Genomic DNA, 22,663 nt, shown 5'->3' on the forward strand with positions numbered 1-22,663 from the left:
CCAATTAGATGTTATTAGCGAGATCCTACTGTACCATGTTGCGTTGTTTTTGATCAGTCCCATTTTCTCTGGCCAAGCAGACCCATCAACTGCAGGCAAGCAATTTTCCCTGCAGGGCCACTACCTGCAATGTACAGTTGGGGAAAGTTCTGCATTGCCCACCTCCCGAAGCACTGGTGTGAGACGGATGAATGCGAAGTGGCAGCCAAACCTCATATGTCTGGTAACTGTGATGTGAAAGAAGGGGAGGTGGGGGATTGGGGGCACAGGAGGGTTTGGTGATAGGTTGGGAATCCTGTGCAAGTCTGCAGTGGATGACTTGGACAGTGTGTTTAAGTTACTTTAGTAAGGATAGATGACAATATGATGCTAGCACTAAAAAGAAAAAAAAACTAAATAGAAAGACGTAGGTGTCGGTAGAGTTAGTGTCGTCAGGAAAGTTATGGAAGTTTGCTGGGTTCAGACAGAGGTTTGAATGCTTTCATTCCCTCTTGACTTTAACATAAGACATTTCCCCAGGATATACTCAACTTGCTGGGTTCAGACAGAGGTTTGAATGCTTTCATTCCCTCTTGACTTTAACATAAGACATTTCCCCAGGATATACTCAACTTGCTGGGTTCAGACAGAGGTTTGAATGCTTTCATTCCCTCTTGACTTTAACATAAGACATTTCCCCAGGATATACTCGTAACGATAAAAAATATATTTTGTGTTGACTTGAAAACAATGCCGCTATTTTATCTACCTATCGTATGGGATTAAGGCATTTGGCAATAGACTATCTATCTATCTGTCTGTCTGTCTACAGTATATATGCAAATTCTTATAAATTTGTTTATTTATATATTTATCCTCTCATCCCACTGTAAACAGCCGCCTGCAAACATTTCGAGTGTTATTCCGGTAATTATTTATCTTGAACTTTGAGTCAAGATCAGTGTGTAATAATACAAAAAAAAAAAAAATCAGTATGAGCGATCAACAGGTTTCTCATTTTCCTTTAGACTGAATAACATGGGAAGTCCTAGTTATATGATCAGTCTCTGTAACCATCATTCCTATCAAACAGTACAAAAGGAAGGCAAAGAAGCATACCTTTGACAGTAAACTTGTATTGATACTGTGACGTGTGCAACTCTCCAAATCCCCCCACCCCCGGCCACCCTCCCTGACACTCACAGTTACCAGACACGTGGGATCTGGCTTCTGCTTCGTGACTATTCGTCAACCATCAGTGCTCTGAACAGTGGGTAATGCGGAACTTTCCCTAACTGTCACGATGTTCCCTTGTGGCTGACAGTGCCTTGTCACAGCAAGGAGAAGAGGTGGAGATTTGGTTCTTGGACAGATGCTGCATTTATGTCTCTCCATCCATTTAAGTGGGACACCATAGCAGGCTCTACCACACCCTGTAATTTGGTTATGTGGATACCATCCAGTTTTGTAAATGGTTTACTGGGCCACAGGAAACCATTAAACATGTCACTCAGTGTAGAACCATATGAAGTGGGAAGAAGAGTAATAAAGACTGACAGGAAGGAAAAGGGGAAATAGGAAGATAAGAGGTCAGACAAGGAGGAAATGAGAGAGGGAAAGGAAAAAATAGGCATCACTACATCAAGTAAGTGGTTGGTGGTCTCCATCACCTACCACCACCATGTTAAGTGAATTTGCTTTTTTGAGGATTATTTTCCACATAAATTATTATCTTCTAAAATTTAGGTATTAAAAAGATCTTATTCAAGGCTGCAGTTTGTATCAGTTTGTATGTAGTGGTTTGTTGGGTGTACGTGTAATAAATGTTAATCTGTATGTACTGTAACTTAGATATAAGTGATATACATATGTACTGTATATTCAGACACCTTGATCATTTAATAGTGAACAGTGACATATTACATGAAAGTAGTTCCTGTGTTAATGAGCAGCCTCATAGTACATGTGAAGTTAATGCTTGTTAACACCTAGACGCTGGGAATATTTTGGGTGCGCGCTACCTTCTCCGTACAGGCATATTTCTCAAAATAGCCTTTTTTCAAACCTGCATATCTGGGGAAGTATAGCAGTTAGGGAAACAAATTAAAGACCGTATTACTCTCCAACTCATTTTCTGGCTAGTGAAAGCATCCTGAGGTTTGCAGGTGGTCGCATAGATGAGTAACAGCATGAAAGAGATCAGTAATTTTCGGTGCTTGAGGCAGGATGTACTTGTGTGTGTGTGCGTGGCCCCAACCGTTGCTTCGCTTTCAACGTGATAACTTCTCGCCTACTAGATAAACTAGAAACAGTGGTGTCCAAGGCACACCCTATGGCACTAACATGGAGCCCTTTCCTAGTATCCCTGGAAAGAGGCTTAGCAAGGGTGAATGAGGGAGGTGGCCTGCATGAGGCAGAAATGGAATCAGATGAGGAGGTTTCAGAAAACGTCATTCTACTCCTGACAGAGTCACAGAGAAGACTGAGGTACACTTGCATCGGGTGGCTGGAATCTCTCCCTACCCTTTGGTGCCAAGATCAAATGGCATCCAGTTCAAACTTTGATGGGATCACATTTGCGGCTCCTTCTGTCACCCGACAGTCTCCGTCCATCTGTTTTGTAGCAGCTGCACCTGTCCCCCAGGGGGTAGAGGTTAATGGGAGCATTCACAAATTGAGGAGTTGCCAGTGATCAGCGGGTAATTTAAATAGGAACTTAGTTAATTCTTGCCGGCTCACAGTCACATATACTTCCATGATACTAAGTGATGAACAGTGTATACATTCTTCTGTACCGTAATCATTGGTTATTATGTCAGTTTTCTGTATACTGGATATGATTCATTAAGTCAGATACTGCAGAACAGTCACTATATGGCATTGGCAAAAAACCTTGAGACCCTGCAACTGAAACAGGAACATTTTGTATGAGGGGGTTTACTGTGTACCCTACGTGGGTGGCTAGCAGTTGATCGCACATTTTGCAGGCAGGGTAGAGGGGCGTGGCAACACACCCAACCCTCCGAAACTTGCATAGTGTCTCTATAGTAGTCAAAGGGTGGGCATGCATGACTGCATATCTTTCCATTCTTGATGGTTTAGGACTTATCAGCCATAATGTGCCACAAAATTTATAATTTACTGCAGGATGCGTAACAAGTATTTGAGCAAGGAAGAGAGGGTCCATATTCTCACTCTAAGGGAGTAGAATGTTCCAGTCATGGATATATGTGCACATGTAGGGCGCCCAAGAGCCACCACATCCTACCGCCTTGCTGCTGCCTGGAAGCTGGTGCTGAATGATATTCTTGCCCACAAGCCAATCCGTGGTTGCCCTAGGAAGGCATTGCTGCAGCCAGATGTAATCATAAAGAGGGATATATTGAAGGAGACCATAATTACATTCACTCAGATAAAACAGAACAACCCCAGTCTGCTCAAGAACATCTCCACGTAGCCCATATGTCATTGGCAACAGAAGGATCTCTGCTTGTCATCCCACAGTGCTTCCCTTAAGCCATTAATAACTTGCAAAATGAGGCACAATTGACTGAAATTTGCCCATCAGTATAAAGACTGGACACCTGAGATGTGGGAACGAGTCATGTTCAGTGATGAATGCACTTTCAGATGCATCAGGAGTAAGCAAGGTAGCTGAAATGGTCAGTAGGAATGGACAGGGCCATCAAGATGGTCAAGCACTCACATTCAGTCATGGTCTGGGGCTTCTTCACTGGTTTAAAAGGATGTGGGAGCCTGTACTTCCTCTCACACAACACAACAGTGAACTCAGACTTCTGTATCCATGTGCTAGAGGAAAAAATTGCTCTCATGATATGAAAACCACAAGAGCAATTTCTTTTATGCAAGATTCAGCTCCATGTTACAAATCAAAGAAAATTATGAATTGGCTTGCAGACCACAAAATCGCTGTGTTAGACTTGCCAGGCACTATAATTATCTGGACCTGAATCCAATAGAAAACAAGTGGGCTAGGTTTAAGAATGTTTTGGAGGACAAGGACACCTCGGCAGTTCCCCGCCTGATGGAAGCCCTGTAATGCCGATGGATCACATTAGACTCCCACTATTTTGAGAATCTCGCCAGAAACATTCCATACAAACTAGAGAAGGTCATCAAAGCCAAAGACCATATAATTAAGTAGTAATTGTCAGTAAATGTAATCATGTCTTATTACCCGTTTATGCGGAATTATCGTGTCTTTGTTGCCGGGTCTCAAGGTTTTTTGCTGATACTTTAATGCATAAAGCAACAAATGGTCCATTAACATTCATCACATTGCCTTAGAAGTCTCATTGCATGTTTGATTTGAAATACTTAACATCTAGTTATCAAAGAGGTTAATGTTTCATCCAGCAAGTGCTAAAGAGAATGTACTAACTATTTTAATAATTTAAAAATAATCATCCATCATCATCCAATCCTGCATTTCCCCATGAGGAGCGTAGGAACCCGGGGCTAAGCAAGTTGGTCCTGACGAAGATGAGAGTGACCAGCCTCACTCATCCCTTAGTGGCATTACGTGAGCAAAAAACCCCAGCTACCCCTTGGATATAAACCTTCACTGTCTCAGTCTGATTGGAGCGCCGTAGTTACCCACTAAACCACCAGGCGCCAAAATTTGGTTGTATGGTTATCACCCAGCATAGTAAATGGTTTCCTGGTGTACAGGAAACCGTTTAGCCTGTCGCTCAGTGTAGAGTCACCCACAGGCAGAACAACAAAGAAAGACTGAAAGAATGAAAGACAGAAGAGGGAGTGTAAAGTCACCCTTAAGCAGAAGGACGAGGAAAGAATGAAGGAAAGAAAGACAGAAGAGGATGGAAGGAAAGAAGGATGGAGGAGAGAAAAGGGCAGACACCTGAGAGCAGCACTACATCCAGTGAGTGGATGGTGAGCGCCCCCACGTACCACAGAAATAATCTTAATAATAATTTATGAAGCCAAAATCATGTGAAGACAAAGCCGCCAACCGGAATCGCAAGTGCTGATGTTTTCCAGGAAGTCAACAACAAAGCTTTACATGGGCATGTGATTATAATCTTCATCTGACCCCTATAAATATTTTGCATCCAAACGACTTTATGTTTATATTATATACAGGCGTATATGTCTGAGGCATATATGTGGAGGAATGATTGGGTAAATATGAATTGGAGCAGATAGGGGACATGGAAGGTGTGTGCAGGATATTCACAAAAGAAATATGTGCAGCATGTGATGTGTGTGGGGAGAAGACGGAGGGGGGTGCAAGGAACAGCATGGTGGAATGAAGAGGTGAGACAGGCTGTGGCACAAAAGAAGAAAGCATACAATAAATGGATGAGAAATAGGGGCGTGGAAGAAGTTGAGAGGCGGAAGAGAGAGTTATATGTAGAAAGGAAGAGAGAGGTGAAACAATTAGTAAGAGTAAGAAGAGAGTGGATGAGGAATTTGGAAGGAATTTGAGTGAAAAGTGGAGGGACTATAAGAAAATGTTCTGGAAAGAGATGAAGAGAGTAAGACAGGGTGGCAGTGAAGTTAGCAGGAGTGAAAGATAGAAATGGTAGATTACTAGTGGAGAAGGGAGAAAAAGTGAGCAGATGGAGAGAACACTTTAAGGAATTGTTGAACATAGAGGATGGAAGTAATGCAAGTATAAGTGGCTGGGGAATGGCTAGGAGAAACAGGGAGGTGAGAAGACAGGAAGAAATCAGTAGGGTAGAAGTTATGGAAGCAATGAAGAAAGTCAAATTGGGGAAAGCTGCAGGAATTGATGGAGTGTGTGGTGAAATGCTAAAGCATGGGGGAGAGATAGTAGTAGAAGGGATGTGGAAGATGTGCAGATTGGCCTGGGAGGAAGGTAGAGTCCCGGAGGATTGGAAGTCAGGTATAAGTATTTCCATGTACAATGGAAAAGAGGAAAAAGAAGTGTGTGGTAATCATAGGAGCATTTGTCTTCTTAGTGTAATAGGAAAAGTGTATGGTAGGATACTTATTGACAGAGTCGGGGAAAGAACAGAGAATATAATTGGAGAAGAACCGGGAGGCTTTAGGAAGGGAAGAGGTTGTGTAGATCAGATATTCATTCTTAGATCTTTAGTGGAAAAGTTTCTAGAGAAGGGAAAGAAGTTGTATGCGGCTTTCATGGATTTGGAGAACTCATATGACAGGGTGGATAGACAAGGATTGTGGAAAGTATTACGAATATATGGAGTAGATGGGAAGTTGCTGAATGCTGTGAAGAGTATGTATGATGGTGCTAAGGCTGCAGTGCGTGTGGATGGTGAACTGAGTGAATTTTTCTCTTTGAAGGTTGGCTTGAAACAGGGATGTGTCATATCTTCATGGTTGTTCAGTCTGTACATGGATGAGGTAATAAAAGAGGTACAAGGTAGGGCAGTGGATGTGGGAGTGGCCCTAGTGAGAGAGGATAGTGTTTGGAAACTCCCTGTACTGTTGTTTGCAGATGATACTGTGTTGTTGAGTGAGGATGAAGGGGATCTGCAAGGCTTGGTGGATGAGTCTGGGGGAGTGTGTAAGAAACAAAATTTAAAGTTGAATGTAGGGAAGAGTAGAGTGATGGTCTTTGAGAGAGGCGAAGTCAGTGAATGTACAGTGAGGTTGGATGGTGAGGAAATGGAAAGTGTGATTTCGTTTAAGTACTTGGGTAGTGTGATGTGTAATAATGGAAGTTTGGAGGGTGAAGTGCTTGAAAGGGTACAACAAGGAAGAAAGGTTGCTGTTCCTTGAAAGCAGTGATAAGAAACAGGGAAGTGAGCATGGAAGTGAAAAAGTTACTACATGACAGTATTGTGATACCAACTCTAACGTATGGAAGTGAAGCTTGGATGTTGTTGGAAGGACACAAGTCAAGAGTGAGAACAGTGGAAATGAGTTATTTAAGAGGAGCCTGTGGTGTCACATGGAGAGACAGGCTGACAAATGAGGATGTGAAGGAGTGTTATGATGTGGATGTGGATGTGATAGGAAGTGTTAGGAGGAACACACTGAGGTGGTTTGGCTATGTGGACAGGATGGGGGGTGACAGACTGATGAGGAGAGTGTATGTGAGTGAGGTGGAGGGGGGGAGAGGGAGGGGGAGGCTGAGGATGAGATGGAGGGATGGAGTGGAGAGATGTATGAAAGTGGGGGGTGTGAGTTGGGAGCAGGGCAGTGAAATGGTGGGGGACAGGGTGACGTGGAGGTGATTTGTTTGTGGCCACCCCGTATGGGATTGAGGCGTCTGGCAATAGATAGATAGTATATGCCTGAAAAAAATATTAAGATTAAGATTATGTTAAAAGACATGACTGAGAATGTGAATAATGACCTTTAAGCAGTGAGGACTATAAGTCCCAAGGTTTAGATGGTATGTAAAGTTAATTAGTGATTCCTTTCGACTTTTATCATACTGAATCTGTTTTTCTTCATTTTATTGAGTAAATGTGTTCATAAAAGTATACATATGAACAGAGTGATAAAGGAAACACCTACAGAGCAGTAGCTTAGTTGACTGGGTTTTTATTTTTCAGATTAAGCTGTCAGGTGAGAAGGTGAGAATTGGCAGCTTTTGGGAGTTTGTGAATGCTTCCATTGAGGAAGTACAGTACAGTACCCTCGTGTCCAACACGCGTTTGTCCAGCACGATTTGCGTCCAGCACGGAGAGCAAAAAATTAGTTTTATTTAATACAATTTAAGTACTATAAAACGGGTGCGTATGCATAACACTGACGGAGCTTCGAGAAGTGGGCAAAATCCGCAGAGTTCGCCTCTAGCACGATCACCCCTGATCCAACACGGTCATACTGGACATTCCTGTGACGCTGACAGCCAATCAAAACTTCCGATCAAGTAGAATCCCCCACCCGCTATCATGACGTGATCGTGATGTCGCCCAATGAAAAACACTTCTGCTCTCACGTGATGTTTTGTTTAAATTTCTCCCGCCACAGTGCCATTCAGTTGCATAATTCACATTGGACGGTGCTTTTTTTTTGCTCCATTTTCTGCCCTTGCTATTGCATTTTACCCTGCTCACGATGCCTAGGAAGCCTTCTGAGAACCCCAAGAAGTGGTGGCACCTCCCTCAGGCCACCAAGCTAGAATTCATTGAGAGACAGAAGAAAGGGGAGAGGAATTTCAAAGGGTTTATGAGGGAGGTTGAGGAGGAGCAGCAGCCATTATCCGCTAGTGACACCAGCAGCCATCCTCCAGGGACCCAGTAGGAATACCTACAGCCTCGGATATCACCTTCCATTCCCAGCAAGCCCACCAACACTGTCCTAAAAGGTTAGTTATCATTCATAGTACAGTACCATTTATTATAATTACAGTAGTACCAATATATGTATAGATATATGGTAGGTATTTAGGGTGACTTTTCCTAGGGTTGCTGACTTAATTCATTTTTCCCCATAAGCTCTGTTGTTTGTCCAACACGTTTTTGGTCCAACACAGGACCCATGCATGACAATATTACCATGTTGGGCGCGAGGGTACTGTAATACACTTCCAGTTAAAATTGAATTATTTGTTACAGAACAAAGCAATCACCTTGGCATGGGCACCAGGGAAGGGAGTGAAGGGCAAGGAGTTCAAGGACTATTGGGAGGTAGAGGTGGGATGTTCCTATGTTCCCTTCCACAAGCTGATCACCATGAGCAGCATTGACCTTGATAACCTGGAGGAGGGTGGCATGATTGATGAGGAGACTGTCCCTGATTGGCTTAAAGGTATAGTACCACGAGTGTACATGGTGGCCCATATATTGCGCTCTCTTATTGTGTATCTTGCAGGGATGGCTCAATCCACAGGTATTAGAAGTGCAGATTTTTCGGCTGCTTCAAGAAGTTGCTAATCAAACATGCTGTCAGTGTATGTAAAAAGCAGACATGATAAAGCATGAAAAGGGCAATGGGAGTTAGAAAATAATGAAGGACCAAAAGTGGTAATGCTGACTGATCCGTCCCCACAACACTTGAGAATTGGAATTTTCATTTATGTGTAGTATTATGAATTACTGAGTTAGCAGGTGATGCTGTGACCTCATTGGCGTGGAAGAAGAGCATGGAGCAGCACAATAAGAGAGAAAAGTGGAGTCTTTGAGAGAGTGCAGCAGTATAGCTACAGGGTATGGGGGTAAGGGGATGCCCCCACATATTGTGCCCCATTTAACTGACATTGTTCATTATAGTTGATGGAGGTTCAGTGACCCTTGTAATATCCGTTAAATTTGACATCCAGTCTGTCAAGGTCCATTAAACTGAGGGTCTTGTAAATTAACACAGTAACATTCTAGTACTGTACAAAAAATGTAAACAATACCTATTTTGTACGAACTTGTCTCATAATGTCACCCTTTTGCGGCTTATTTCACATCCTTTTCATAACACTTCTTCATTGTTGGTACAGTATTACTGTAGTCTGTTATTACACTCAAGAATCAAATTGCGACCCATTTAACTAACGTTCATTATAGCTGATAGAAGTTCAGTAACCTTTGTAGTGTTCATTAAATCTGATATCCAGTCTGTCACAGTTTGTTAAAGCAAGGGTCTACTGTAAATGAGTCCAGTAGCAATTCTAGTTCAAAAAATATAAATGATACTCATTTTTCATAAACTTGGCTCAAAATGTCATCCTTTTGCAGCTTATATCACAGCCTTGTCATAACACCTCATCATGATTAGTGCAGTATATAATGTAGTCTGTTATTACCACTCAACATTCATGATGGAGAGTGGGCATTTTCAGGCCAGGTTAGAGTAAAATGGGCAGGAAACACATGTACACTGTATGTGTCGAGATGGCTCTATACTGCTTTCACTTCCACTTTTCTTGTAGGCTGTACACTGAGTTAAGTGTCATTTTTCACAATCACAGTGGGAAAATACTTGTCAAAGTCGAGAGATGGGAAATGTGCATGCGATTGTCTGAATTCATTGAAAGATGCAGAAAGTCTGAGGCTGATTATGTACAGTATAGTGTGTCTATAGACTCTGGTCCCGCCCAGGCCAACGTGTACAGCTTATCATCTGTTCCCACCTGCAGACTTCCAAACTAGCCCAAGTGGGTGGAAAAAACTGATGCCAGCCTGATAACTGCATTCTGAGACACCACACATACAGGAAAGGGTTTGTAAGGGCAATGTGATGCACCCTGTTTAACATTGTATGTTATAGCCAAGAAGCTGTTTGGTGGGCTCAGAGGTGCTCAGAAGGGCCACGTGATGCTCCTCATTTAATGAAAATTGTTCAGTTTAGCTGTTGGATTGTTCAGTAGGCTTTATGGTGTTTGTTAAATTCAATATCTGTTATATCAGTGTTTATTTTATCAATGAGGAAGGGGTAATGTAATAACACTAATTTTCCTTAAGAGTAAGCAGTATCTCACTTTAATTTTTAAGAATACTGTCCACATAATTCACAAAGTGAATAAATGACTACCAAAATTCTAAGGGAATGCAGAACAGTCTCTACACAGCAGTAGTACACTGACATTCTTATGTGTAAATTCCCTTAATGATTAATGAACATACAAAAAGTAGCATCTCCACATAGTGATCATTGGCTGCTTGCTCTCCTGGTTGTTCTCCCTCACATACTTTGTATTGCAAAATGGTTATTTTCTACCAGAAAGCTAGAAGCTGACATGGGTGGGTGACCCTTGGCCAAAAACATCCCCATTGAAAACATTATATTTGTGTCTCGATAGAATAAATTGCCATATGAAGGGTTGTCACTTTACATAACCCCATCATGTAGATATCATTTACTGTCAAGTGTTGTAATAATTTCGAAAAGTTTTGTGTGAAATTTTGGTGAGTAGCAGAAACAGCAGTGTGCAAGGTCTGTCCAAAAAGAAACTGAACATTCTGAGTAGCGCACCAGCACCAACTGGCAGCTGTATCGTGACCATGACAGGAACGCTGTGTAGTGGCGACTTTGAGCTTTAGTCTAACACTAACTGCATTGTACTGCATCATTAAGTCATCATGGTACATAAACTTGAGTGGACCTGTTTAGTATGCTTGGCAAGAATTTCTCTATCCCTTCTATCGTCTGAAATCAGCAACCTTTCAGGGTGGATTTCAACTGCTTGGGGAGGGAGGGGGGGAGTCCACAGGGGCCAAATCGCCAAATCCGGAGAGTAGGATATCTCAGGGACGATAGTTGTCTTTTGCTTCACCAAAAGGTCACAGTTAAGGAACGGCTTGTTAGCTGGTGCATTGTCATGGTGCAGCTTCAAGTCATCCTAGTAAAACTGACTGTCTATCCATGTGGAAGAACTCATGATAAACATTGCCCTTCCAATAAAAAAAGATAATCACCTTCACATATGAGTGACACTAACCTGCTTTTTTTGGTCGCAGTGATGATGTTTCAGCCCACGGCAGTGACTGCCATTTTGTTTTGATATCATAGCCATACACTGACATTGCATTACCTGTTATAGCATTTTTCAGAAAGTAAAATTTTTTCTAACCTGAAATAGAGTTTCACACAAACATGTTGCTCTTCGAGATCCTTCAACATTCAGCTTGCGGCAAATTGCCAAGTGCTCTAGACACACATTAACTCAAGCATACGTAGTCATCCTTGTTGGTTGGTTTCCTGTATACTGAAAATTTAACTGTCTTGCCTCTCCAAATTACTGTATCTAAGAACGGCAATTTGTCAATCTTATTTATGGCAATTTGGAGAGGCAAGAAGACAGTTAAACCTTTGAGATTCTGACAGCACAATTTTGCGTCATCGTAAATCCAACCGTTGAGATTCTGATGACTCAAATTTGAGTCATACGAAACTGTTTTTTTTTTTTGCATGTCTTCTGTGTCCTATGTGGCCTTATTCCACATACACTATCCTGTTTATCCTTTTCCAACTATTTGTTTTTACAGTGACGAGTACATCAGATAGGTATGCATAATGAATAGGTTTTTACCATGAATAATATTGGTATTACCAGCATGGATTTTTGGCAGCGTGACAGCGAGAGCTTTTGCTTTTCTCTGTGAAAACTATCATAAATTGCCATAACCTATATATCAATAGAAAGGGAATTTACTGTAGATTGACAAGATGCTATCAAGTTTCACGTAACTATAATACTTTTTTTTTTTTTTTTTTTTTTTACAAATATTTTTCTATGGAAGGGTGTACGATTTTTCCCTTTCGGCTAAATACTTCTTGTCCTATTGGCCTTTTAGCTATCGTATTTACCTGTTTCAACCATACTATGATAAAGAGCAACTACTCAACTTTAAAACGGTACCACATTCATTAGTCTAGCATAAAAAGTTAGTGTACAGTAGCTGATTAAGTACAAATATTGCTGCGTGACGGAGTGCTCTATGTGTACCCAGCTGAATCTGGCACAAACACAATCGGCGGAGGGCTGAAAATCTCAAAGGGTTAAGTTCTCTGTGTACATGAAACCAACCGTTAAGGATGACTACATTCAATATTTATCTGCCCATAGTGATAAGATAAAATCAGGTATGGTAATAAGATTCTTCTTGAGAGCAAACCAAATAGGTAGTGAAGAATTCATTGAAGAAGAAATCAAATATATCTTAGAGTCCTTTAAGAAGGTATGGTATCCTTAAAGCTTACCATTACAACTTAAGAACAAAGCCTTAAACATAATTATGAAGAAAAGGAATGATGGTAATAAGACAAGGAACAAGACTGAGAGAGATATCTCTGCCCCAGACCCAGATATGGTGTCTGTCATAGATAGATACCTGCATAAAGAAAACTGAATATTGTTTGTTCATCAGGTATAAGGACAGGTGAATTGGTAAAGGCTATACAAAATAAGAGAAAGAATGATAAAAGTGTCATTTATCAGATACCATGCAAAGGATGTGAAGCCATATACATAGGGGAAACAGGACAAGGTCTAGAAAAGAGATTTGAAGGACGTAAGAGAGATGTCAAACATCACAGAACATCAGACTCTCTTGTACTGCATATAGAGAAATATAATAACCTTCCAGATTGGGAAAACTCAAAAATTATCAAGAAAGATCTAAACAAAAGAATCGGAAAATCGCCAGAAGCTGCATATATATGAATAGATAACTGAAATTTAGTTAACCATAGAGAGGGGTTCATTCAAAGGTCAGATTATAGTGCAAGCATAGCTTTGTGGCCCCATAATCTGGATTAGGGATAATCCGAGGCTGGGTGGTGAACTGAATGAATGAAAGACACTGATTGATTATATGTGTGTGAATGAAAGGATGAGGTGTGTAATGGATGCAAAAGCATATAGAAGTTGGGGGAGCGGAGTTTCTGACCACCACTTGGTGGTGAGAATCAAGGTCCAAATGATATGGAGATTAGAGGAAGGGAAGGACCGGAGGAAGTAGTTCATACAAGGAGGGTGGAAAGTTTGCAGGAGGGTGGAGAAAAGGCAGAATATAAGAGTGAAGTGGAGAAGCGATTGGTTAAATATGGATTGGAGCAGATAGGGCACACGGAAGGTGTGTGCAAGATATTCATGGAAGAAATCTGTGCAGCATGTGAGGTTGTGTGTGGGATGAAGAGAAGACAAAATGGGATGCAGGGATGAGCATGGTGGAATGAAGAGATGACAGAGGCTGTGGCATAAAAGAAGAAAGCATATAGTGAGTGGATGAGAAACAGGGGCATGGAGGAAGTTGAGAGATGGAAGAGTGATATAGAGAGGAAGAGAGAGATGAAAAGATTAGTAAAAGAGAGTATGAAGAGAGTGGATGAGGAATTTGGAAGGAATTTGAATGTAAAGTGGAGGGAATGTAAGAAAATATTCTGTTTGTGCTTCCCATTTTCCATATCTGGTTTCCTTCAGCTCATTGTATAATGGGAAGGAGGGTTTGGTTGATAATGATGAAGTTAGGAATGTTTAGCATAATGTTACCATTTACTTGTAAAATGCCATGGTAGAAGTAACAATAATTCATTCTTGTTCATTGTTATTGCTTTAATGCATACTGCCTGGGAAAGTAGGTTAAGGCATAAGACATTTGCCTGAATAAAGTAAAGAAAATCTTAGGCCAAAGGGGGTTATTGGTATTATTTCTAACCTCTACAGCATATTACATTTCTCTCAAGGTGAATAAAATAATCAAGCATTAGCCAGAATAAAATAAAATTTGCCCATGGGCAAAAGGGGTTATGTATCATACTGAGCTTAGCATTTGGTAATCATCGTTAGAGGTGGAGATCATAATGGTGTTTGATAACATTATTACAGGTAGTCTGTCTCTTGCAGACCAGTAGTTTGTCTTATTAGCTGAATTGTTATTGAGAAATTAATGATTGCTCTTCTACAGTAAAAACTGTGTATCCATTATTGTTTGATGGTGTTCTCTGTGGTCAGGACGGTATGGGCTAGAAGGAGCACCACCAGGTCCACCCCCAGGGTTTGTACCGATTGGAGTACCCCCAGGCCATCCTCCCAACACTCGCAGTCAGGAGCTGGTGGCCCCCCTCCCACCTCTTCCCCCACCCCCAGTGGAAAAGGCCCAGGAGGTGCCCCGGGAAGGTCCACCGCCACCTATGCCAGCCAATGCTCCAGGACTCCCACCTACAATGTTACCCCCACCATTTGGACTTCCCAACATGCCACGTGAGTTTTTTAAATACATCTGTCCAAGGTTTAAATGCCCTACTGTATATCCTGTTTCAGTAACTGTGCAATTACCTGTAGTCAGTTTTTTTCCAGCTGACATAAATGTCGGCAATTGACATCCCTCCTGCCAGAGTTAACAGTCATGAACATTACCTCTCGCCTTCGGACAGTGCTGCCGTCAACACCTCTCTACACCATACTCAATTCTTTATGAGCCTCGCTGATTTCGGTATGATTTTGTGTATACACATAATTTTCACATGTGTTTTCATGATCACTTATCTAGTCAAAATAGTACGGTAAATATGCACGGATTCTTGATCTCATTTAATATCTAAAAAGGATAACATGTCCTGTCATTCCATTCCAGCCCAAAACATTGTTTCCTTGGTGAGAGCAGCTAATGCTACAACAAGCCATGCCTGGAGAATCACTGAACAACAAGGAGTAAAAAAAAAAATGAAGTATGACTTAATACATGCATCCCCTGTCACATCCTGGTGGATACTAAGTCTGACCCAATGGGCAGCGGTTAAAATTTTAACGACCTACTGGGCACGGAGTTGCCACATATTGTTGTATTGGCATATAAAAAATTAGCTGGGGGCCTTTAAAGCAATAATAAAACAAGTTACTAATGAAACCTATAATTATATTGTACACTCTTACTGTTGTGAGAGGAGGGAGTGGTTTTGGGAGAGAATGGTAGGAGTGGAGGTTGGAAGTGGAGGGAATGGTGGGAGGCACTGAGAAATAGTGGGATATGGTATATTTCAAAATACTGCACGGGCGCTAACTTTTGCGGCCAGTTTTCCTTTTGTTTGTATTTTTTCCCTAATTAACATTTTGAAGTATTTTTTAATTTTTATTTTCATTGTATAATGCAGATAGGAATTAACAATACATTTCTTCACATTAGCTCAATGTATTTACCATTGATTCAAAATCCATCGTCACCTCATTCATAAAATCAGACACTAGAAAATGCTGATATTCATTCACGTTAGCTCAATGCATTAACCACTGTTAATATGAAACGAAATCCAAAGTCATTTCAGTCATGAAAGATGATACAGTAAACGCCTCTGGATGACCGAAAAAGCAAGTATTGTCGTGGAGGTAGGGGGGTTTTCAAGAATACTCCCCCAGTATCCCTGCTTGTCGTAAAAGGCGACTAAAAGGGTTGGCGGAGGGTTAGTGCCCCTCCCCGGAAAACAACTAACTAAAAAAAACAAACAAGAAGCCTCGGACAAGGACTGACCAAACGTTGACGACCCAGGACCGGACAAAGGACTTGGTAATGTGTACATGGAATGTAAGAGGAGCGAATGATGAGGTGAAAGAGAGAGAGATTGTCCAGGTGCTTGAGGATGCGAAAGTGGATGTATGTGGAATAACTGAAACAAAATGGAGAGGAGAAAGTGTGAGAGAATGGGAGTATGGATGGGGTATATGTGCAGGAGTAGATGAGAATGAGAGGGCAAAGGAAGGAGTGTGTATAGTTGTGAGTAAAAGATGGAAGAAGAGCATAAGACAGTATGGATCGGTTGGGTCAAGGATTGTGTGGGTAAAGTTGAAAGTTGGAATACAAATGTGGGCGATTGTGTGTGTGTATGCGCCAACGCAAGATCGTGCTAGAAGAGTGAGAGAAGAGTTCTGGACAAATGTGGAAGTATGCATGGAAAAGTTTGGAAGGAATGAGAGAGTGTTTTTGATTGGTGAAATGAATGGTAAAGTTGGTAATGTGAAGGTGAATGGAATAGTTGGTGAGTGGGGTGTGCCTGCTGAGATAGATGAGAATGGGAGTGCGTTAGTGGACATTTGTGCTGGGAGGGGGTTGGTGATAGCCAATACCCTCTTCAGGCATAAAATGATCCACAGGTATACATGGCGAGTGATGAGAAGGGTGGGTGGTGAACTGAATGAAAGGAAGGCAATGATTGATTATGTGTGTGTGGATGAAAGGATGCGAAGATGTGTAAAGGATGCAAGAGTGTATAGAGGTTGGGGGAGTGGACTTTCTGACCACTACTTGGTGGTGGCCAGAATTAGGATGCAAGTAAGATGGAGGAATAGAAGAAGGGAAAGACGAGAGGAAGGAGTAGTTGCAAGGAGAGTGGAAAGGTTACAAGAGGATGAGAAAAAGGCAGAGTATAAGAGAAAAGTGGAGGAACGATTGGGCAAATATGAATTGGAGCAGATGGGAGACGTGGAAGGTGTGTGTAAGATATTTACAGAAGAAATATGTGCAGCATGTGATGTGGTGTGTGGAAGGAAGAGAAGACAGAGGGGGGTGCAAGGAACAGCGTGGTGAACTGAAGAGGTGAAACAGGCTGTGGCACAAAAGAAGAAAGCATACAATGAATGGATGAGAAATAGGGGCGTGAAAGAAGTTGAGAGGCGGAAGAGAGAGTTATATGTGGAAAGGAAGAGAGAGGTGAAAAGATTAGTAAGAGAGAGTAAGAAGAGAGTGGATGAGGAATTTGGAAGGAATTTGAGTGTAAAGTGGAGAGACTGTAAGAAAATGTTCTGGAGAGAAGTGAAAAGAGTAAGACAGGGTGGAAGTGAAGTTAGCAGGGGAGTGAAAGATAAAAATGGTAGATTACTAGTGAAGAAGGGAGAAAAAGTGAGCAGATGGAGAGAACAATTTAAGGAATTGTTGAACGTAGAGGATGGAAGTAATGCGAGTATAAGTGGCTGGGGAATGGCTGGGAGAAGGAGGGAGGTGAGAAGACAGGAAGAAATCAGTAGGATAGAAGTTGTGGAAGCAATGAAGAAAGTTAAATCGGGGAAAGCCCCAGGAATTGATGGAGTGTGTGGTGAAATGCTGAAACATGGGGGAGAGATAGTAGTAGAATGGATGTGGAAGATGTGCAGATTGGCCTGGGAGGAAGGTAGAGTCCCGGAGGATTGGAAGTCAGGTATAAGTATTTCCATGTACAATGGAAAAGGGGAAAAAGAAGTGTGTGGTAATCATAGGGGCATTTGTCTTCTTAGTATAATAGGAAAAGTGTATGGTAGGATACTTATAGACAGAGTTAGAGAAAGAACAGAGAAATTAGTTGGAGAAGAACAGGGAGGCTTTAGGAAGGGAAGAGGTTGTGTAGATCAGATATTCATTCTTAGATCTTTAGTGGAAAAGTTTCTAGAGAAGGGAAAGAAGTTGTATGCGGCTTTCATGGATTTGGAGAAAGCATATGACAGGGTGGATATACAAGGATTGTGGAAAGTGTTAAGAATATATGGAGTAGATGGGAAGTTGTTGAATGCTGTGAAGAGTATGAACGATGGTGCGAAGGCTGCAGTGCATGTGGATGGTGAACTAAGTGAATTTTTCTCTTTGAAAGTTGGTTTGAAACTGGGATGTGTCATGTCTCCATGGTTGTTCAATCTGTACATGGATTGGGTAATAAAAGAGGTACAAGGTAGGGTAGTGGATGTTGGAGTGGCCCTAGTGAGAGAGGATAGTGTTTGGAAACTCCCTGTACTGTTGTTTGCAGATGATACTGTGTTGTTGAGTGAAGACGAAGGGGAGCTGCAAGGCTTGGTGGATGAGTTTGAGAGAGTGTGTAAGAAACGGAACCTAAAGGTGAATGTAGGGAAGAGTAAAGTGATGGTCTTTGAGAGAGGTGAAGTCAGTGAATGTACAGCGAGGTTGGATGGTGAGGAATTGGAAAATGTGAGTACGTTTAAGTATTTGGGTAGTGTGATGAGTAAGGATGGAGGTTTGGAGGGTGAAGTGCTTGAAAGGGTACAGCAGGGAAGAAAGGTTGCTGGTTCCTTGAAAGCAGTGATAAGAAACAGGGAAGTGAGCATGGAAGTTAAAAAGTTACTACATGACAGTATTGTGATACCAACTCTAACGTACGGAAGTGAAGCTTGGACATTGTTGGAAGGACACAAGTCAAGAGTGAGAGCAGTGGAAATGAGTTATTTAAGAGGAGCCTGTGGAGTCACGTGGAGAGACAGGCTGACGAATGAGGATATAAAGGAGCATTGTGGTGTGGATGTGGATGTGATAGGAAGCGTTGTGAGGAACACACTGAGGTGGTTTGGCCATGTGGAGAGGATGGAGGGTGAAAGACTGACGAAGAGAGTGTATGCGAGTGAGGTGGAGGGTGGAAGAGGGAGGGGGAGACCGAGGATGAGATGGAGGGATGGGGTGGAGAGGTATATGAGAGAGGGGGGGGGTGAGTTGGGAGCAGGGCAGTGAAATGGCGGGGGACAGGGCGACTTGGAGGCGATTTGTTTGTGGCCACCCGAAACGGGATTGAGGCGTCTGGCAACAGATAGATAGATAGATAGATTTTCTTTGCATTTAAGCTTGATAAACATTTTTCTTTTTTTCTAGATTGCTCCTACACTTATTCATAACCATCATGAGAGTGAAAATGCTTGGAATGTGCTTGTGCTTAGAAGGATTTGTAGGGAAATAAAGAGATTATGTATTTCCTTCCTAGCTCAGGTGGTTGGATGACGATTGTCGACATATACGTCAACTGGAAAAAAAACGACTAAAGTCGTAGTATGCAGGATTTGAGCTCAGCTCATGTTGTCCTGTCTCTGTATCTTGAAATTTTCAGTCTACTTTTCAACACACTGATGTTCTTTGCATGCACCGTCTTCTCTTTCACACTGTTCTTTATGACTGTACTTCTGTTTGTGAAACTCCTGCGCTTCCATCATCGTCCACAAACATCTTGTGTATCCATCTTTTCCAGTTTTCTAATTCCCTTAAACATCATAGTCAAGTTTACTCTTTCTTTTCTCTCACAGAGCATTGGGAACTTCAACTTCAGTCTCTCTTCTTATAGCATTTCTCTCAGCGTTGGTAACATTCTAGTTGCCATCCTCTGTACCTTTTCCAATTTTTTTACATGCTTCTTCAAATGCGATGACCATATCACTGCTGCATATTCAGATTTCCTCATCCAGATAGCTGAAAACCACTCTTAAATTGACCATCAGTCTATATGCCCCTCCAATGATCTTACATGCCTCTCTGGTAATATATTAGCATGTATGATCACTCTTAGATCATTCTCTCTCCTTGCTTTACTGATCCTCTCTCATCCCATTTTATACTCATAACTAGGTCTTTTACTACTTTTTCCCATTACTAGGACATATTTTCACACAGTTTGCAAACAACTTTCCCAGCCCCATGTTCCTACGCTCCTCTGTGGGGCGACTTAGGATTGGATGATGAATAGATGGATTAATAATAATCTTTTTTTTTTCTCTCTCTCTCTCTCTCAAAAGCGCCAGCTCTTCCTAAGGAATTCACTAGTTCTCAACACTCATTTTTACTTTTACAATTGTGAGATAGAGCGGCCACATTAGCCGTATAACATTGTATCATATATAACCATTTACATGAAATTTGTTTTCATGAGGACCTTACTCCCTTCACCACCTGCATAAAACAAGGGCTCACTGGACAGTAATTGTACCCTTGTACTGTACTGAAGAATAGGTAATTGGAGTGAGTACAGAAATATTATGCTGCTTAAGTTTGCCTTGTTGTAGGAAAAATATATGGAAAAATAAAGAAAGGAAAATATTAAAGTATGTGGGAAAGAGATGAACAGCATGATTTGTGGAGCAGTAGGGGATATTTGAATTGGATATATGCCATAAGGCATGTAGCTGATAAAGTTTGTGAGAAAAATTGAAAGATATTAATGACTTAATGAATCTGGAAAAAGCATAATGACAATACAAATAAGGAGGTTCTGTGCAAGGTGTTCACTATGTGTGTTGTGGATGGAAAGTCGGTGAATACTGGAAAGAGTTTTTATGATGGATGTGAAGTAGATGAATGTTAGGAGAGTGGTTCATTGTCAGTGTTGGAGTAAGACAAGAATGTGTGATATCCCCATGATTGTTTAGTATCTGTGTGAGCCCACGATTGTTTAGTATCTGTGTGAGAGAGAGAAATAAAAACAGCTATGATAAAAAGATATGTGATGAAAAGTGAAGAGTGGGTAATACTAATATGATTCATGGAGATGGTAATTTGCAGCTTGCAAATGAACAGGATTATATTAGACCAGTTGAGTCAGGATTTTGTTAATGTCTTTGTGGAATGGCTTGAAAGCTATTAAAGATAAGAGTGTGTGTAAAAGGTATTATCATGTAGAAAGAATTGGTGGGTGTTAAAGTGGGTGTAAGGGTGTGAGTTTGAAATGGTGAGGAGACTTGGTAGACTAAGAAAATGGATGAATATGATGAATATGTGCAGAAGCTGGATATGAAAGTTAAAGATGCTAAGGGATTGATAAATAATGGAAATGGATGGGTGAAGTGTGTCTGGAGAAGCACATACAACAGGTTTGGCATCTAATAGGTAACTCTTGACACTGACTCTCTGGGAGGTGCTTGTGAAGCACATCTTGTCTGGGAGGGGGGGTGGGGGGAAGCTGGTTAGGCTTTTGAAGTGGAACCAGGATTCCTTATAATGGAATGAGATGTGAGTGACTGTTTCGTCCTATTTCACTGGGCTTGCTGCTGAAAGGTCCTTAGCTTTTTGCTTTCTCTCATAGTTTCAGAATCTTAACCCTGAATCTAAACCTCACCCCATCTTTTTAGGTGAAAACAATGGTTATAATGATAATGATGTATTGTGGTCCTCAACTACTTACATGCATCAGGGAACATAATCCACTGAATAATTAAGCCTGTCTAAAAAGAACCTTACAGTGAAAATTTTATTACAGTTTGAAATTGCCTGAAAATTCATTTTAGTGACCCAGGAGGTCACCATATGTGAGAATCTACTTCATTAAAGTGTATTATCAGATGATTCAGTAAGATAGATTTTCAGCCTGTAAATTGCAACTCGCCATAATTATGAGACTTGGCTTTGATTGCAAATACAGTACAGTCGTGGATATCCGGTATCTAGATAACTGGGATTATCAGACAACCAGAAAAATTCACATACTGGCAAATATATAAATAAAAATATAACAGTGAATGCCACTTGAATGTCCACTCCTGCATAGGATAGTTACATGTCATGTGAGACAGTGAAGTCAGGCAGGGTGACGTGAAGGCATTTCTGGTCAAGGTCATTTCCTAATGAATCCCCTTCCCAGCCCTACGTCCCCCCCCCTCCCCACTTTCCCCTCCTCTAATTCAGTCCACACTCCATACCTCCATAGATCACCTGTCTGTAAACCACCGCCAGTCAGTAGACAAGCACTCTCGGTGTTGTTGTCTTGTCATAATAGATGGTGATTACTGAGTGACAAGCCAAATGGTTTCCTGTACACCAGGAAACCATTTACTATGCTGGGTGGTAACTATATAACCAAATTTTGGCACCTGGTGGTCTAGTGGGTAATTATTGCACTCCAGTCAGATTGAGCTGGTAAAGGTTTATATCCAAGGGATGGTTGGGGTTGATTGCTCATGTAATGCCACTGAGGGATGAGTGAGGCTGGTCACTCTCATCTTAAATGTCAAGACCAACTGCCTAGCCTTGGGCTCCTATGCTCCTAGTGGGGCAATGTAGGATTGGATGATGGATGGATGAATTCTACATTTTGTGATGCCTTAAGTGCAAATTAATCTTAGTGAATTGTGCTCACCTTGAAACAGAAGCTGGACATATCAGTAGGTTTGAAAAAAAGTGAACATTATAAGACACTGATGGCAGAATTTAGTGTTGGAAATTCCACATTTTACTCTATCAGGTCCCAGGGATCCAAGCTCAAGGACTTTGTCAGGAAAAGCAAGATGAACAGATCCACTGAAAGAAGGCACATTCTTCATTGGCCGAAAATGTGTGGTTCTTATACGGTTTTCTGCCTAATGAACTACATTCTGTTAAATATTACTCATTACAGTACAACTCAAGTTAACTGAGTAGCTTGGGAAATTTTCCCTCCTGGTTACCAACTTTTCCCGTGTAGCTGATATTATATACCATATTTGCCAGTGTATAGGGCGACTCTTGAATTTCGTAAAAAAATGCCCAAAATTGTGAGTTGTCCTAAACACCGGGTATAAAATCCTAACTTCTACATCCTGTGGTTATGGGATCCATAGGCGTGA

At 41.4% G+C, this 22,663-nt stretch overlaps 1 protein-coding gene across 1 annotated transcript in view; it reads left to right on the forward strand.

The window, feature by feature from the left end:
* LOC145402114 (uncharacterized) overlaps positions 1–22,663 on the forward strand; it is a 189,379-nt gene that overhangs the window by 107,893 nt on the left and 58,823 nt on the right. The window contains exons 11-12 of the mRNA XM_080274232.1: positions 8,523–8,715; positions 14,351–14,599. Coding sequence (XP_080130358.1) covers positions 8,523–8,715; positions 14,351–14,599 — 442 coding nt within the window. The remainder of the gene's footprint in view (positions 1–8,522; positions 8,716–14,350; positions 14,600–22,663) is intronic.

The sequence above is a fragment of the Coenobita brevimanus genome, chromosome 57 (assembly GCF_032717465.1).
Source record: "Coenobita brevimanus isolate Jiangsu-jjx chromosome 57, ASM3271746v2, whole genome shotgun sequence".
Lineage (NCBI taxonomy): Eukaryota > Metazoa > Arthropoda > Malacostraca > Decapoda > Coenobitidae > Coenobita > Coenobita brevimanus.